This window comes from Mus caroli, unplaced genomic scaffold, assembly GCF_978045245.1.
Source record: "Mus caroli unplaced genomic scaffold, Mus_caroli_1 scaffold_6, whole genome shotgun sequence".
NCBI classification, from domain to species: domain Eukaryota; kingdom Metazoa; phylum Chordata; class Mammalia; order Rodentia; family Muridae; genus Mus; species Mus caroli.
In genome coordinates this window covers 43,610,279-43,628,943 of record NW_028227261.1, presented here as the reverse complement: position 1 = coordinate 43,628,943, position 18,665 = coordinate 43,610,279, and the positions used below count along the sequence as shown (strand labels likewise).

General features: G+C 36.8%; 1 protein-coding gene across 1 annotated transcript; it reads left to right on the top strand.

Annotated features, from left to right (window-relative positions):
* Window positions 1-589: 589 nt before the first annotated feature.
* LOC110293469 (selection and upkeep of intraepithelial T-cells protein 8-like) lies at window positions 590-18,080 on the top strand. The gene is given in 6 exon segments (XM_021161284.2): window positions 590-665; window positions 1,848-2,195; window positions 4,602-4,883; window positions 6,608-6,718; window positions 7,296-7,418; window positions 17,827-18,080. Coding segments are annotated over 6 exon segments (1,194 nt in total).
* The last annotated feature ends 585 nt before the right edge of the window (window positions 18,081-18,665 follow it).

Here is an 18,665-nt window from a genome sequence, read left to right as displayed (position 1 = left end):
CTTCCCTCAGCTTACTTGCATTTCTAATCTTCCACCTGCTACCCTAGGCCCAGTTGAGGAAATGGCCAATGGCCACTCTGTTGAAGATATCACAAGGCTGGTGCCTTTTTCTCCCTCTGAAGCATGACAGATCTAATTTTCCTCCTGCATATTTTAGCCAGCCTGCAAGAACCCAGAAGTTCTGTCTTCCTTCTAGCCATTGGCTGCTAGCATCTTTATTGATTGATCAAGAACCAATTGGGAACAAAACCTTCAGAGTTCACAGGCAGAGCCCTGATCAAAGCATCAGAATTACTCCCTACAGGTTTTTTCTGAGGGTCTACCACCTGTCTAGACATACTTGAACCATAGAACATGATAAAATAGATGAGTCTGAGTCAGTGGGATAAAGGTACAGAGAAGACTTCTGATCAGAATGATGTATGAGGTTAGAGACATTCTATTAAACACTGGGAAGCCTTACTATTTCAAAGTAAATACTTACTATAAGTTTAACCCTTTTTATAGTTATGAAGAATATCTGTCTATGTAGACAGTGCATGCCTCATGTCTCATTGCTTCTAACCTCTTTCTGGAGTCATTTTCAGATATGATGAAGCCTGAGTTATCTCACTTTTCCGGATTCTGTGTGTACTTTCTTTTTCTGCAAGTGATGGTGTCTTCAGGTAAGAAGTTTATTTGTTTAAAATAAATAAAATCCTTTAAAATCTTTTCAAATTTTCTTTGGTCAGTTGATAAACATGTATAGTAAATTTAAGTTGTATTCACTTCCTTTCCCTGTTCACACCCTATTTCTTCTCCTGCTGAAGCTCTTCTTACAAGTTGGTCTCACTCATACACTACTGAAAAAATTGGTATTCCTTACCCCAGAAGCCATTTAGATCCAACAGATCCTCTGGCATATGTGGGAGCTCTTGACCCCCTCTATGAGCATGATGAAATATTGATGGATTTGATAACGTGCCATGATTGTGTTTATGGCCACAGCTTTCATGGCTGCATGAGTACAACATCTGTTATATCCAGAGGATTATTTTTTCCTACACATCTTATCATGATCTCTCTTTTCATTCATTCTGTCCCTTCTGCTCCAATACTTTTAGAGCCTTAAAAGGAATGATATACATATCCGATTTGACCCAGAACAGTCCTCAATCCCACCATCTTGGCCAGCTATGGGTTTCTGCATTATCAACCACACTGTACAACATGGAACTTCCTTGATGAAGGCATAGATCATCATTAATCTTAGAGGAAGAGACTTGAAGATAACTTGTCCCCTCCCCTTTTTTTTCTGTGCATCGAATCTAAGATTCACTTCCATTTGATTCCTTCTGCATTTAAGGTGCAGAAACTCATCATTCCATGTTATGACAAGTAAAATGCTGAAATAAATGATCCCTGGAAATCTGAAATTTATTTTTTCTCCTTAAATGTGAGATAACTAAGAAACTAGGAGCTAAAGCAAATCTCAAATCTCCTTTCTTTTAATTGTTTCTCTGAGAAATTCCACCACAGTTCCCATCAAATGACTAATTCTAAGGCCACAATATCTTGTGAAGTTTCAAAATAGTTGCATCTGGCAGATTGTTTTTAAAGTAGAGAAACAAATTACTTTTGCTTTCTACTCTACAATCATCTACCCTACATCTCTAAGGTACAATGAAATAGTATTGTGTTTTCAAAATATAAAATATTGATGGAGTACAGGGAGTACAGTCAGAGCTGAACATTTGGATCAGCTAAGTAAAATAGGCAGTGTGTAGTATGTATTTTTTAAAACAGAGTATATACAGAGAGGAGGTCATGGCATCAGACTTATTTTGGTATTTTTTGTTCTTCCACAGAGAAACTGAGGGTAACTACTCCCACAAGATACCTGTTAGCTAGAGTAGGAGGCCAGGCTGTGCTCAGCTGCCAAGTGATCCCACCACACAGTGTGATGCATATGGAGGTACGCTGGTTCAGGAGTGGCCATTCCCAACCTGTTTACCTATACAGAGGTGGCCATAAAATGAGTGAAGAAGCTGCTCCTGAATATGCAAATCGTACAGAGTTTGTGAAGGAGGCCATTGGAGAAGGCAAAGTGTCCCTCCGAATTCATAATATAAACATTTTGGATGATGGACCTTACCAATGTTCATTTAATGGTAGTGGCTTTATTGATGTGGCTATCATGAACCTCAATGTGACAGGTAAGTTGTTTGTGGAGCACAGTATACCAGTGTCTTTGTGCCAATAAATGGAATTACATGCTAATTATGTTGTGATGTTTGGTTTTCTTTTTTCATATTTTAAGTTTATAAGCACTAAAGTTTTATTATTTATCTAATATAAATAATATATTTATTTTTAAGATAACACTGAAACATTGAGGCACCTATATAAACTAGTCATTGTTATCTGCTAGTTCCAATGATATCATAGTTCCTTTTGAAATTTTTTTTTGTTTTTTTGAGATTATAGTAAATTTACATAATTATTTTCTTCATATTTTTTCCCTCCAAACCCTCTGATATATCTCTTATTTGGGCACATGGTAAGAAGTGATATACCTGGAATATAAATTAGATTTACTTTTACCTTTGAAAATTCTCAATACTGATTCCAAAAATGATTGCACCAGTTTCAGTTCTATCAGTGATGAATCAGGCTTATCTTTTCTCTTACCCCCCCCCCATCAGCACTTCCTGTTGTTGTTTGTTTCTAATCTTTGCTATTTACATGGTGTAAGTTCAAATTTCAAAGCTGTTTTGATTTTCACTCCCTAAACTGCCCCCCTCCAAATATACATTTTTTTCCTTGAGGTCTTTTGCTTATCATTTATTTCTCTTCTTTTGAGAACCTTTATTCTGGTTCCAGGCTCACTGTTTTGAAAGGGTAGTTTCTTTTTTTCTCCCTCCCTCCCTCCCTCTCTCCCTCCCTCCCTCCCTCCCTCCCTCCCTCCCTCCCTCCCTCCCTCCCTCCCTCCCTCCCTCCCTCCTTTCTCTTTCTTTCTTTCTTTCTTTCTTTCTTTCTTTCTTTCTTTCTTTCTTTCTTTCTTTCTTTCTTTCTTTCTTTCCTTCCTTCCTTCCTTCCTTCCTTCCTTCCTTCCTTCCTTCTTTCTTTCTTTCTTTCTTTCTTTCTTTCTTTCTTTCTTTCTTTTTTTTAATTTTTAATATTTTTATTATATATTTTCCTCAATTACATTTCCAATGCTATCCCAAAAGTCCCCCATAGCGCCCCCCACTTCCCTACCCACCCATTCCCATTCTTTTGGCCCTGGCATTCCCCTATATTGGGGCATATAAAGTTTGCAAGTCCAATGGGCCTCTCTTTCCAGTGATGGCCGACTAGGCCATCTTTAGATACATATGCAGCTAGAGACAAGAGCTCCCGGGTACTGGTTAGTACATCATGTTGTTCTAACAATAGGGTTGCAGATCCCTTTAGCTCCTTGGGTACTTTCTCTAGCTTCTCCATTGGGAGCCCTGTGATACATCCAATAGCTGACTGTGAGCATCCACTCCTGTGTTTGCTAGGCCCCGGCATCGTCTCACAAGAGACAGCTATCTTTGGGTCCTTTCAGCAAAATCTTGCTAGTGTATGCAATGGTGTCAGCGTTTAGAAGCTGCTTATGGGATGGATCCCTGGATACGGCAGTCTCTAAATGGTCCATCCTTTCATCACAGCTCCGAACTTTGTCTCTGTAACTCCTTCCCTGGGTGTTTTGTTCCCAATTCTAAGAAGGGGCACAGTGTCCACACTTTGGTCTTCATTCTTCTTGAGTTTCATGCGTTTAGCAAATTGTATCTTATATCTTGGGTATCCTAAGTTTTGGGCTAATATCCACTTATCAGTGAATACATATTGTGTGAGTTCTTTTGTGATTCTTTCTTTCTTTCTTTCTTTCTTTCTTTCTTTCTTTCTTTCTTTCTTTCTTTCTTTCTTTCTTTCTCTCTTTCTCTCTCTCTCTCTCTCTCTCTCTCTCTCTCTCTTTCTTTCTCTCTTTCTTTCTTTGTCTAGTAAGTTCTTTATTCATTGTTTATATTAATCCTTTGTCAGATGTATTGTTGGAAAAGATTGTCTCCTCTTTTTTGTCTTCATCTAGTTGATTGTTTCTTTTGCTGTGCAGAAACTTATAAGTTTTATAAATTTCCATTTATCAATTGTTAACCTTAATTCCTGGAGAAATGGGCTAGCAATGAAGAAGTGTTTTCTAAGCCTCTATCATGTAGCATACTGGCTATATTTTCTTCTAGTAGTTCCTGGTTTCATGTTTATATCTTTGATCTATTTGTAATTAGTTTGTACAAAGTGGTAGATTCTAGTCTAATATAATTGTGCATGTGAATATCCCATTTTCCCAGATCCATTTGTTGAAGAAGCTGTTCCAGAAAATATTAAAATCTTAATGAGTAAAATTCATGTAGCCAACTCAAAAATACACTATGCAGTGGATAGACATCAACTGCCAAATGGTTACTCTAAATTGTAAATCAAATATGGCATTAATTCATCAAAGTTCTGAGATTATAGAACAAACTTTTGTTTTTAATCCTTGAAATTATCAATTCAACTTCAACACAATATCCTGATTGTATTTTTCTCATTTTCTCCAGCAGTTGGATTGGAGACAGAGATACATGTTCAGGCTCCTGATGCTGATGGAGTCATGGTGGAATGTAATACAGGAGGGTGGTTCCCAAGGCCCCAAATGGAGTGGAGAGATAGCAAAGGAGCAACACTTCTGCACTCATTAAAATCATATTCACAGGATGAAGCCAGATTTTTCCACATGAAGATGACTCTTCTCCTCACAAACATGTCACATGGCAGCATCATTTGCTGTATTTCCAACCCTGTAACAGGTGAAGAGAAGCAAACAAGTATCATTCTAGCAAGTGAGTACTGTCATCTGGCTTGGCTGTTGTTCTCTAAACAAAGACAAAAATATGGAGGCAATTCACATTAAGAAAGCATTATAGGCTGGGCGTGGTGGCATATGCAGAGGCAGGCAGATTTCTGAGTTCAAGGTTAGCCTGGTCTAAAGAGTGAGTTCCAGGACAGCCAGGGCTACACAGAGAAACCGTGTCTTGAAAAACAACAAACAAACAAACAAACAAACAAAAAGAAAGCATTATGGAGTTCCCTTTGGGTTTTACTAAGAGAGGTATTGTCATGCAGTATGATGAGAGTTTAGAAGGCAAGTAGACAATGATACTCTGTAATAAGTTGATTGGCACCTTGAGAGTTATTTCATTAGACATAATATTTTTGTGTCAGCTAAATAAGATAAAAGAATATTGTTGATATATTTATCTAATTTTATCAATGTTATTTATGTTTTATGTTGTTTATATTTTTATCTAGAAAATGAATATATAACATGTTTTTTAAGTTTCATTTCAGTTAGTGGTGTGTGTGTGTGTGTGTGTGTGTGTGCACATGTAAACTTACATGATGGTACATGTGTAAAGGTCAGGGGACATCTTCTTCAGTTAGTTTTTTCTCCTACATTGGGTTTCAGGAATTAATCTTGGGTCCTTAAGCTTTTGTGGCTAGCAGTTTTACTTATTTAATCCTCAATTTAATGAGTTTTTTAATTTTTGTCTATTTGTTTATTTTTGATTTTGAGAAAATAAATCTCACTATGTAGCCCTGGCTGGCCTGTAACTTTCACAATTTGCTAGACTGGTCTAGAACATACTCAGATCTTCCTGTCTCTGCTCTAGGATTGCTAGGATAAAAGGTATGTGCCATTGTGTCTGTTGTCAACTTCTATGGCTTTTTTTTTTTTTTATGAATCCTAGTGAGTTTAAGTAAAAAGCTTTTATCATTCCCAATTAATATTCAATACTATTCTTACATTGAGTATAGTGCTAAATGATAGTTGACAGAAGCCAGGAAAATCACTAGTAAGTAACATGTGCAACTAGAGCACAGACTGCTTACTCTTGCATTGTTTGTAGTTTTGAGGTATAATGCGTGAATGCCAAAGACTAGTAAGAAAGATTTTGTATATAGTATTTATAATTTTTTTTAACCTAACAAGTCTCTGTTAAAGATGGTTCTATGAGAAGGATGTCAGCATCGGGTATATGTACCCGTGATATCACTTCTCACTTCATGGAATCATTTTTTTATATCTCTCTTTACATTTAGAAGATTAGAAAGCAAAGAGAAAAATAAATATTTCTCTGTCTATTTATGAATATGTAGGAAAATTTTCTGGGATCACAGCAAAATTCATGAATTGAAGGTACAAAGACACATGCCTGTAAACTCTGAGGTGAGAGTGATAGATAGTTCAAGAACAGTTTATAGTACAAAGTGAAACCTTGCTGAGATTAGATAGATAGATAGATAGATAGATAGATAGATAGATAGATAGATAGATAGTACACATTCTGCAGAGATTTCCTGATATATTTAATTTGTAGCAAAAGATATTTTAGAATAATAACAAGTTGAAAAAAAAGGAATCTGACACAGGGACATTGTATAATGAACACATCACAGATATAAGATTCCGGGACTTTAAGGGGAAGAAGGTATTTAGGACCCAACCATTGATGCTGCCTATAATATTCTTATTGGCTTTAAGACATTTTGTCCTTTCTTTTAGATGAACTTTTCAATCAAGACTACATATGGGTAGGAATTTTTCCTTTCAGTGTGGGTTCATTAATTTTTTTTGGAGTTCTGCCACTCATCAACTGCTTTTTCAGGAGCCGAGGTAATGATATAATGAAGGTAGAATAATTAAGGTGTCATTAAGAAATTTGGTTCCAAGTCATGTAAGTGTTATGCAAAGCTAGATGACATTGATCTCCCAATTTGATGTTTATTATAAGCAGACTCATGACTTTTTTCATCTTAGAAATGTTGAATTTCACATTGATAACATTGAGATTCCCAAGGCATGGCTGTTCTTAGGGGTTGTGTCTATTGACATGTTTTATGGCCTTTTAGTTCCCATAGTCACTTCTCTACCTCTAAAAGAGCATATAATGAAGTAATGAAATAAATGTGAAACAATATCCTGAAAATTAAAAGAATAATTTCCCTATTGAGAAGTAGTTCAGCTCAAAATGGAATAGACTCAACTTGTGCTGCTTCAAATCTAGATCTCTGAGTGCAGCAATTTATTATGTTCTCTCTTGCCACTAGTTACAAACCAAACTTTCAGTTGGATTTCTGCTAAATAGATCAAGAGGGCATGAGATAGTGACTCCTGCCTTTCAAGGTAGTTATCTATAGGTTAGATACTACAGTCATGTACTCCTCGTATATTCTATCCTTCTCTGTTCTAGGGTGTGCATCTGGATGCCTATCCAAATATCTTCATGTGGTGACCTCCTGGCCTGTTCAAATAGTGCATTTCTTAGTCTGTTCTGGAGTACTCTTTGCTGTGTATTTACCTCACCGGCACAGAGGTAAATGGAATCAGTAGTGGTGGGATACCCCTTAGTTTATCTCATTTTACTTAAAAAGTGTTTCCTGGAGATTTAGTTATGCAAGAGTTTCATCACTACTAGGAGAAGCTGTGCTTTTGATGACATCTCACAGGACCATTTTCCAGTATTAAAATTGCAGATGTCAAGGACTAGACATACTCTCATTGATTCCACAATGGTTCCAGTTATGCTAGACATCAGAGCTTCCTGCTCCTTCTGCCACAAGAGAAAAATAAATGCATGATCAGATATTATGATTAAGTTCAGTAAATCAATTTAAATATTTAAACATTGGTGTCACTTAACTGTCATTACGAATACATGACACCAAGTTAATTTTTACAGACTATTTGGGGCTCACAGTCTACACTGTAGCATGCTTGATACTAATTTTCCCAATGATTTCCAGTGCTAATACATATCCTGAACAAATATGCCCTTTAAGGAGATTTATGAAACTTTGAAATATTACTGTGGATGTATTTCTAATAAGATGTGGTTTTTATTTAAAAATTAATAAACTATTGATATAATTGTGGTAATTGCTTTTGTTGTTTTATCAGTTCTCTATTATTTAGAGGCTTACAGGGAAATTCATCTAGAGGAGAGTTCTAACCAATCAAAGCAAAGAAAATGTTCATTATTTTATTTTATTTCATTTAATTATTTTTAGCATGACTTCCCAAGCAGAAGTGAGAAATTTAAAGTTATAGGGGTTCCAGCAAGGCTTTCTTTATTCCTCCATTTCCCACTATCTTGCTAGATAGGTCTTGGAAAAGAATATGTATAGACAGGTATTCTAAACATCTCCTCTGAAAATTACAGCATCCAACTTTGGAATTTATAAAACAAGGGGAGAAAAGAAACCCTGTTCATTATTGTGCAATTAAAATGAGTACAATTTTATTCAAAATGTAAACACAAAAATCCAAGGTGATAATAAACCAAACCAAACCAAATCCTAAATCCTAAACTCCTCCAAACATCTGCATTCAGCTAAGTGTTTCTTGCTCTTAAATATTCTGTAGGAGAAAATGTGAGGATCCAAAGACTAGGACAAAGACCATCTCAGCTTCTAAATTATTGTTGATTATTAATGTTTTTTGAATTTTCTGAATACACAGGAATTATAGAAATTTCTTTGGAAAAGATAACTCTAAATTGAGCTGGATTGTATGTTGAACATTCATATAACTCTGCAAGTTACTACTAAGATGCAACACTTTACACATCATTAACAATGAACTAGGGAGCATTTATTATTGAATTGTGTGTTTCATATGTATTAACTTTTGATCATATATATATATATTATATATATATATAATATATATATAATTTTCTTCTCCTCCTGTTTATTTTCTCTGTTTTCAAAAATTTTCTGTTTCCAGTAGTTTCTCCTAGATTTGATTATTTTTTTTCTGTCTTTGCTGTTATATTTAAGAAATCATTGCAGAGGCAAATGCCAATTTTATTGTTTTCTTTTAGAATTCTTATGCTTTTAAGCCTTAGCTTTACATGTTTAATCTATGAACTGATATTTTTGGTATGTGATGTAATACAGAGGCTTGGTATTTTTCTTTTACATGTGGATATCTAGTTTTCCCAGGACAATTCACTGACAAAAGTATCCTGTTTCCATTGCATATATCCGGTGCCCTTGTCAATTTCAATTGATTACAAATACATGGGTGTGTTTCTAGGTTCTCTCTTCTGTTACATTGATGAATCCATCTGTTTTTTATGCCAGTACTGCATTGTTTTCATTGCTGTATCATTGTAATGGAGTTTTGAAGTTGGAGATTTAGTCCAGAGGTATAGAGGTAGCTTAGGAAGCATAAAACTCTAGGTTAAGTCCTAAACACTGAAAACAAAATTATGTAGTTTGAAGTATTATGTTCCCAAATTTGATTTTTATGTACAAGATTTTTTGGCCTACTTGGAATTAACTTTGTGGTGCCATATGTACTTTAGAATTGTATTTAATTTTTCATTTTTTGTTTATTTTTTATTTTTATTATTCTTCCATATTTTTTACACTCAAGTCATTATCCCTATCCTGGTCTGCCTACCCTCTGAGTGTTCCTCATTCCATTCCTCCTCTTCTATCTCCAAGAGGATTTCCCACCCTCCTAACTCAAACCCAAACCTTCCCATTTCCTGTAGCCTCAACTCTTGAGAGGATTAGTTGCATCTTCTCTTACTGGGGCCAGACCAGGAAGTCCCCTGATGTATATGTGTCAGGGGCCTCATATCAGCTGATGTATGCTGCCTGGTTGGTGGCTAAGTGTCTGAGAAATCTCAGGGGTCAAGATTAGTTGAGACTCCTGGCCTTTCTATATTGTTACCTTCTCTCTTAGCTTCTTCCAGCCTTTCTCTAATTCAACACCAGGGGTCCCCATCTTTTGTTTATCGATTGGGTGTAATATCTCCATCTGACATACTCAGCTCCTTGTTAGGTCATTCTGAGAGCAGCCATGCTAGGCTACTCTGTAAGTACACCATACCATCGGTAATAGTGTCAGGCCTTGGAGAATCCCCTTAAGTGGGATCCCATGTTGGGCCTGTGACTGGATCTCCTTTTCCTTTGTCTCTTCTCTATTTTTTTCCTACAGTTCTTCTAGATAGGAACAGTTCTGAGCCATAGTTTTTTAGTGTGGTTTGGCAACCTCATCTCTACACTTGATGGCCTGTCTTTCTACTGGAAGTGAACTCTACAAATTCCTTTTCCCCACTGTAGGGCATTTAATCTAAGGTCTCTTCCTTTGAGTTCTGAAAGTCTCTTACCTCCCATGTCCCTGGTACATTTCAGAGGGTACAACTCCTACTTCCTGAGGTTGTTTGTTTCTATTCTTTCTCCTGGCCCTGAGGGCTTCAGTTCTGTTTCCTCCTCCCCCTAAAACTTGATCATGTTTCCCCTTTCTCCTCCCTGTCACCTCTCCCATCCAGCTCCTTCCTTCAACCTGCCCCCCATGATTACTGTTTTCTTCCTTCCAAGTGGGATTGAGGCATCCTCCATTGGGCCCTCTGCTTGTTAACCTTCTTGAGTTCTGAGTATTCTATCATGGGTATTTTGTAATTTTGTCTAATTTTCATGTATTAGTGCATACATACCATGCATGTCCTTTGGGTCTGAGTTACCTCACTCAGGTTGATGTTTTCTAGTTCTATCCATTTTCCTGAAAAACTCATGATGTCCTCATTCTTAATAGCTGAGTAGTATTCCATTTTGTAAATTAACCACATTTTCCCTATCAATTCTTCTGTTATGGTATATCTGAGTTATTTCCAGCTTCTGGATACCAAAAATAAGGCTGCTATGAACATATTGGAGCATGTTACCCTGTGGCATGGTGGGGGATCTTTTGGGTATATGCCCAAAAGTGTTATAGCTTGGTCTTCAGGTAGGTCTATTTCCAATTTTCTGAGGAACCTCCAGATTGACTTCTCAGAGTGGTTGAATCAGTTTGCAATCCACAAGCAATGGAGGGGTGTTTCTCTTTCTCCACATCCTCACCAAGATATGATGTCACTAGAGCTTTGATCTTAACCATGCTGATTGGTGTAAAGTAGAATCTTAGGGTCATTTAGATTGGCATTTCCCTGAATACTAAGGACTTTGAACCTTTAATTGTTTCTCAGCCATTCAAAATTCTCCTGTTGTGAATTTTCTATTTATTTCTATACCCCAATTTTTGATGGAGTTGTTTGGTTTTTTTTTTTTTTTTTTTTTTTTTTTTGGTGGTTAGCTTCTTGAGGTTTTTTTTTTTTTTAAATATATATTTTGGATAATAGCTCTCTATTGCATGTGAGGTTAGTGAAGATATTTTTCCTAATCTGAAAGTTGCTGATTTGTCCTAGCGACCATGTCCTTTGACTTCCAGAAGCTTTCCAGTTTCATGAGATCTCATTTATCAATTCTTGATCTTAGAGCCTGAGCCATTTGGGGTCCTGTTTAGGAAATTTTCACCCATGCCAATGAGTTTGAGGTTCTTGCTTATTTTCTCTTCTATTAGATTCAGTGTGTCTGATTTTGTTTTGAGGTTTTTGATCCACATGGAATTGAGATTTGAGCAAGGTGACAAATATGGGTCTATTTTAATCTTTTCTACATAGAGACTGAAAGTTAGACAAGCACCATTTATTGAAGATACATTCTTTTTTTTCCATTTATAGTTTTGAATTCTTTGTCAAAGATCAAGTGTCCATAAGTGTGTGGTTTTACTTCTGTGTCCTCAATTCTATTCCATTGATCAACCTGTTTGTCTCTGTACCAATACCATGCAGTTTTTATTACTATTGCTCTGTAAGTATAGTTTGAGATGAGGGGTGGTGTTTACCCTAGAAGTTCATTTATTGTTAAGAACTGTTTTCACTATTATGAGTTTTTTTCCAGATTAAATTGAGAATTGCACCTTCCATGTCTTTCAAGAATTGTGTTGGAATTTTGATGGGGAATGCATTGAATCTGTAGATTGCTTTTGGTAGGATGTCCATTTGTACTTGTTAATTCTACCATTCCATGAGCATGAGAGGTCTCTTCATTCTCTGAGGTCTTCTTCAATTTCTTTTTTGAGAGACTTGAAGTTCTTGTCACACAGATCTTTCACTTGTTTGGTCAGTTACCCCAAGATATTTTATATCATTTGTGAGCATTGTGAAGGGTGTTTTCCCTTAATTTCTTTCTCAGCCCAGTTATCACTTCTGTAAAGGAAAGCTACTGATTTATTTGACTTAATTTCATACTAGCACTTTGTTGGAGTTGTTTATCAGCTCTGTTCCTCTCTTCCAGTTCCTCTGGAAGTTCTCTTGTAGAATTTTTGTGGTTGCTTATGTATACTATCATATCATCTGTAAATAATGATACCTTGACTTCTTCTTTCCCAATTTGTATCCCCTTGATCTCCTTTTGTCTTACTGCTCTGGCTAGAACTTTGAGAACTATATGGAATATATAAGGGTAGAGTGGACATTCTTGTCCTGTCCCTGATTTTACTGGGATTGCTTCAATTATCTCTCCATTTAATTTCTTATTGGTTATTTGTTTGCTGTATATTTCTTTTATTATGTTAGGTATGGGCCTTGAATTTCTGTTCTCTCCAATACGTGTTATATTTTGTCAGATGCTTTTTCAGCATCTAATAAGATGATCATGTGTTTTTGTTGTTGTTGAGTTGTTTATATAATGAATTATATTAATGGATTTTCATATATTGAACCAACCTTGCATCTCTGGAATGAAGCCAACTTGATTGTGATGAATGATGGTTTTGGTGTGTGTTGTGGATAGCCCTGGGGCTAATTATATTTGATGTTAATTCTGTTCTCTAGTGAGGGGTTGGGATCAAGTCAGCATTCAGGCAATTTCCGGTACACCTGCTTCCCATGTTAATTTGTAAAATAAAGGAGAGCAGATGATAGGACAGATAAAGGGAAGGTGGAGCAGAAGGTGGGGAGAGAGAGAAGAAAGAGAAAATGGAAGAGGGAGAAGATGTAGAGGAGGAGGAGGAGGAAGAAAAGCAGAGCAAAAGCACATGGCCTGCAGAAACTGCAAATTCTTTTTTTTTAAATTTTTATTTTATTTTATTTTAATTAGGTATTTTCATTTACATTTCCAATGCTATCCCAAAAGTCCCCCACACCCCCCCTGCCCTACCCACCCACTCTCACTTCTTGGCCCTGGCATTCCTCTGTACTGAGGCATATAAAGTTTTCAAGACCAATGGGCCTCTCTTTCCACTGATGCCCCACTAGGCCATCTTCTGATACATGTGCAGCTAGAGACACAAGCTCCTGGGGCTACTGGTTAGTTCATATTGTTGTTCCACCTATAGGGTTGCAGACCCCTTTAGCTTCTTGGGTACTTTCTCTAGCTCCTCCATTGGGGGCCCTGTGATCCATCCAATAGCTGACTGTGAGCATCCACTTCTAGGATGTTTGCTAGGCCCTGGCATAGCCTCACAAGAGACAGCTATATCAGGGTCCTTTCAGCAAAATCTTACTAGTGTGTGTAATGGTGTCAGCAAATTCATCTGGAATAACAAAAAACCTAGGATAGCAAAAACTCTTCTCAAGGATAAAAGAACCTCTGGTGGAATCACCATGCCTGACCTAAAGCTGTACTACAGAGCAAATGTGATGAAAACTGCATGGTACTGATAATAGTGACAGACAAGTAGACCAATGGAATAAAATTGAAGACCCAGAAATGAACCTACACACCTATGGTTACTTGATCTTTGACAAGGGAGCTAAAACCATCCAGTGGAAAAAAGACAGCATTTTCAACAAATGGTGCTGGCACAACTGGCAGTTATCATCTAGAAGAATGTGAATTGATCTATTCCTATCTCCTTGTACTAAGGTAAAATCTAAGTGGATCAAGGAACTCCACATAAAACCAGAGACAGTGAAACTTACAGAGGAGAAAGTGGGGGAAAGCCTCAAAGATATGGCCACAGGGGAAAAATTCCTGAAACTGCAAATTCTAAGGGGTCTCATTGATGTAGAAGATGGTAGTGTAGTGGTAGATTTGCCCAATCTAGGTGCACAGCATGTAATCATATTAACCGTGTTGTGTTTTCATTGCCTGGGCACATTTGGGTTGGGGATTTACCACAACAGGTGTGTTCTTGGATTCAGTTTGTAAAAACTTTGAGTATTTTTGCATTGATATTCATAAGCAAAATTGATCTGAAGTTCTCTTTTTTTGTTGGGTCCTTGTGTGGTTCAGATATCAGAGTACTTGTGGCTTCATAGAATGAATTAGTTATTATTCCTTTTGTTTCCATTTATGGAGTAGTTCATAGACTTCACTAAAGTCATCTGGCCTTGTGCTTTTTTTGGTTGGTATGTTTTTCATGACTTCTATTTCCATAGGCTATATGGGCCTGTTTAGATAATTTACCTGTTCTTGATTTAAGTTTAGTATGTGCTATCTGTCTAGGAAATCATCAATTTCATCTATATCCCCCCCCCCCCGCCTTTTGAGTATATGCTTTTGTAGTAGGATCTGCTGAACCTTTGAATTTCCTCCATTTCTGTTGTTATATCTCCCTTTTCATTTCTGATTTTGTTAATTTGGATACTCTCTCTGGGCCCTTTAGTTAGTTTGGTTTATCTAACTTTTTGATTTTCTCAAAGAACCAGCTTTTGGTTTTGTTGATTCTTTATATCATTCTCTTTGTTTTTATTTGGTTGATTTTTATTCTGATTTTAACTTCTACTCCTCTTGGTGTGTTACCTTCTTATTGTTCTAGAGCTCTCAGGTATGGTGTAAACTTGCTATTGTAGAATCTCTCCAATTTCTTTACCAGGGCACTTAGTGCTATGAATTTTCCTCTGGGCCCTGTTTTTATTACATACCATAAGTTTAGGTTTGTTGTGTCATAATTTTATTTGAATTCCAGGATGTCTTTAACATCTTTTTCTTTTTACTTCTTCTCTGACCAAGTCATCGTTGAGTGGAGAGTTGTTCCGTTTCCATGGGTTGTGAGTGTTCTGATGTTTTTGTTGTTATTTAAGTCTAGCCTTAGTCAGTGGTAATCTGATAGAATGCATGGAATTATTTTAGTCTTCTTGTGTCTGTTGAGGCTTGTTTTGTGACCAATTATATGGTAAATTTTGGAGAATGTAATATGAGATCCTGACAAGAAGGAATATTCTTTTTTGGGGGTGGGGTTTGAAATGTTTCTTATATATCTGTTAAATCTATTTGGTTCATAACCTCTATTGGTTTTTGTTTCAATGTCCTTTCATTAGTGAGAGTGGTGTGTTGAAGACTTCCACTATTATTATGTGGGGTTCAGTGTGTGTTTTGAGCTTTAGAAAAGTTTCTATTATGAAAGTGGGTGCCCTTACATTTGAGGTATAGATGTTCAAAATTGAGTTTCTCTTGTGGATTTTCCTTTGATGAATATGAAGTGTCCTTCCTTGTCATGCTTGATAACTTTTGGTTGAAAGTTATTTTATTGGATATAAGAATGGCTACTCCAGCTTGTTTTTTGGAACCATTTTCTTGGAAGATCTTTTTCTATCCTTTTACTCTGAGACAGTGTCTGTCTTTGTTATGCTGGTGTGTTTCTTGTATGCAGCAATATGCTGGATCTTGTTTGTGTATCAAGTCTGTTAGCTTATATCTGTTTATAGGTTAGTTGAGTCCATTAATATTGAGGGATATTAAAGACATATGACTGCTAGTTGCTGCTATGTTTGTTTTTCTTAATGGCATTATGTGCCTATGATTCTTTCCTTTTGGCTTTGTTATGAGATGCTTAATATCTTGTTATTTTCTTTGTTGTAGGTACTCTCTTTGTGTTGGCGTTTTCCTTCTAGAATCCTCTATTGGTCTAGTTTGGAAGATAGATGTTGTTAGAATTTGGTTTTTCCCTGAAATATTTTGGTATCTCCATCTGTGTTGAGAATTTTGCTGAGTATAGTAGCCTGGGATGACATTTGTGTTCTCTTCAGCTCTCTCTGTCCAGGCTCTTCTGACTTACAGTGTCTCTGATGAGAAGACTGGTGTAATTCTGATAGAACGGCATTTATATGTTACTATGCCCTTTTCCCTTACAGCTTTTAATATTCTTCCTTTATTCTGTGCATTTAGTGTTTGGATTAGCGTGTAACAAGAAGATTTTCTTTCCTGGTTCAATCTTTTTTGGTGTTCTATAGGCTTCTTGTACCTTTATGGCCATCTCTTTCTTAAGGTTGAAGATTTTTCTTCTATGAATTTTTGAAGACCTTTTCAGGTCTTTCAAGCTAGGAGTCTTTGTTCTCTTCTATTCCTATTATTCTTAGATTTGGTCTTTTCATTGTGCCCTGGAATTCGTGGATATTTTGGGTTAGAAGATTTTTATATTTTGAATTTTCTTTGACAGTTGTCTCGATATCTTCTAAGGCATCTTCTAAACTTGAAACTCTCTCTTCTATGTCTTGTATTCTGTTGATGATGCTTACATTTGTAATTAATGATTTCTTTCCTAGATTTTCTATTATATGGGTTGCCTCCATTTGTGTTTTCTTTATTGTTTCCACTTCCACTTTTAAGTCTTGAACCACTTTGTTCAATTCCTTCACCTTTTTAATAGTATTTTCCTATATTTCTTTAAAGAATTTGTTTCCACTTTAATGGCTTCTACCTGTTTACCTTTGTTTTCCTGTACTTCTTTCAGTGAGTTATTTATATCCTCCTTAAAAGACTCTATTATCTTCATGAGATAGGATTTTAGGTCAGCTTCCTGATTTTTTTGGTGTGTTGGTGTATCTAGGGCTCACAGTGTTCAGAGAACTGGGTTTTAAGGCTGCCAAAGTTTATTGGCTTCTGTTGCCTATGGTCTTGTGCTTGCCTCTTACCATCTGGTTATCTCTAGTGATAGCTGGTCTGGCTGTCTCTGTCTGGAGCCTGCCTCCTGTGTTTCTGGGTTGTTGAAGGTCTCCTGGGAGGGCTGATGCCCTGGCTGTAGCAGACCTCCTGTGAGGCCTCCAGTCTGTGGGGTCTTCTGAGGACCAGACAAGCTGCTGTTCTCTTGTCTTGGCTGCAGCAGATCTCCTGGGAGGACTTCAGACTGTGAAGTCTGTTGTCCTGTACTTCTGGTAGGCCTTCAAACTGTGGTGTTTTCATAGAGGCAGACAACTGTTGATCTGCCCCAGCAGAAACCACAGGCTGGAAGCAGAATGAATTTGAGGGTCAGGGGATTGGGGGGTGATGGGTTCTGAGTCTCCTGAGGTCCTCGGGGTTCCCAGTTGCTGCAGTTGTTTGGGAGGGTCTCTTACCTATTGCCCTGCATGCAGCAGAATTTCTGGGAGGCCTTCAGATTATGGTTTGTTTGTTTTTCTTCAATTTCATACATAACTACTATAATTACATCATTCTTACTTTCTTCTCTACCACTTCAAATCCTCTTGTGGTCCTTCAACCTCTTAAATTAATGAGCTCGTATTAATTAGTATTTAATGGATATATATCATAAATATAATATACTGAGCCCACTAAGTGTTGCTTATATGTATATGTGTTTAGGGCTAAGCATTTGGTATTTGATAAACTTATCGGGGCTTTTCTCTGTAGAAGACTGATTTTTTTTTCTCTCTCTACAGACAGCAATAGCCTGCAGCTCTTAATCTAGGGGTTGGGCCTTGGGGGATCTCTGCCAACCATGTTGGCATGTCAGCTGTTTTCATTGTTCAGATCTTGTTTAAGTGACCATATTGTTTTGGCTTCTTGAGTGGCTCAGCTTCCTAACTGTTGTCAATATAGGTGTGCATCACAGTACTCAGCTCAAATTAAAGACATTTGGTAGCATGCAAAGGAATATTAAATGTTATTTTAAAAAGTTGAACCTATAGTACAAACTCTCTTGTTTCCTAATTGTATCTCCTTCTTTAGTCTCTCTTTCAGATCCCCAGTTTCCCTTATACAACAACTGGATAACTGAATTGCTAATTGTGATACTTTTCCTGACATGTTTTGTCTTACCAATCATTGTCTTATTATTAATAAAACTTTAACCCACATGTCTGAATTAATGGGAGAAGAACAAAGATGACATCATGGATAGCCAACCGGGACTGGGAAAAGCCCATGAAGCCTCAGTCCTATATGAAGAACAACCAAGAAAAAGCTGGGAGCAGGAGAAGTGATTTCTACAGGGAAGAGCTGTCAACTGATTGTCCAGTGTCAAAACATCAGCCCTGAAAACATACATACAAGTCACATTATGCCAACCAAACAAGTTATATTTAAGAATATATATTATTATATATACAATATATTTGTATATATGTATATACATGTAATAAAAATTATTGAAAAATGAGGCCATGTCTTTGAAGAAGATTAGGGAGGGTTTTATGGTGAAGTTTGAAGGAAAGAAAGTGAAAAGAAAAAATATCATTAAATTAGAGGATGAATAAGTGGAGGAAGCAAGTAAAAAGCTGAGGTATGGACTTCATTTGCCTAGGTCTTCTAGCACAGAAAGCAAGTATAGACCATCCAGAACCACAAGGAGTTGGGCATGGATCAGACAGGGTAACCAGTTGGAATATGTAAAGCAGAGTGTAACACCCATTTGGCAGAGAGTCAAATTCATAGCAAAGGTATCTTCCAAATGTATTTACATATAAATAAGTATTTATTAAGTGAATGAGAAGGGTTAGCAGCTCAGTCCTTGATAGCAATACAAGCAACAAGTGAATGACAGTTCTTGGTGCACTCCTTGCAGAGGT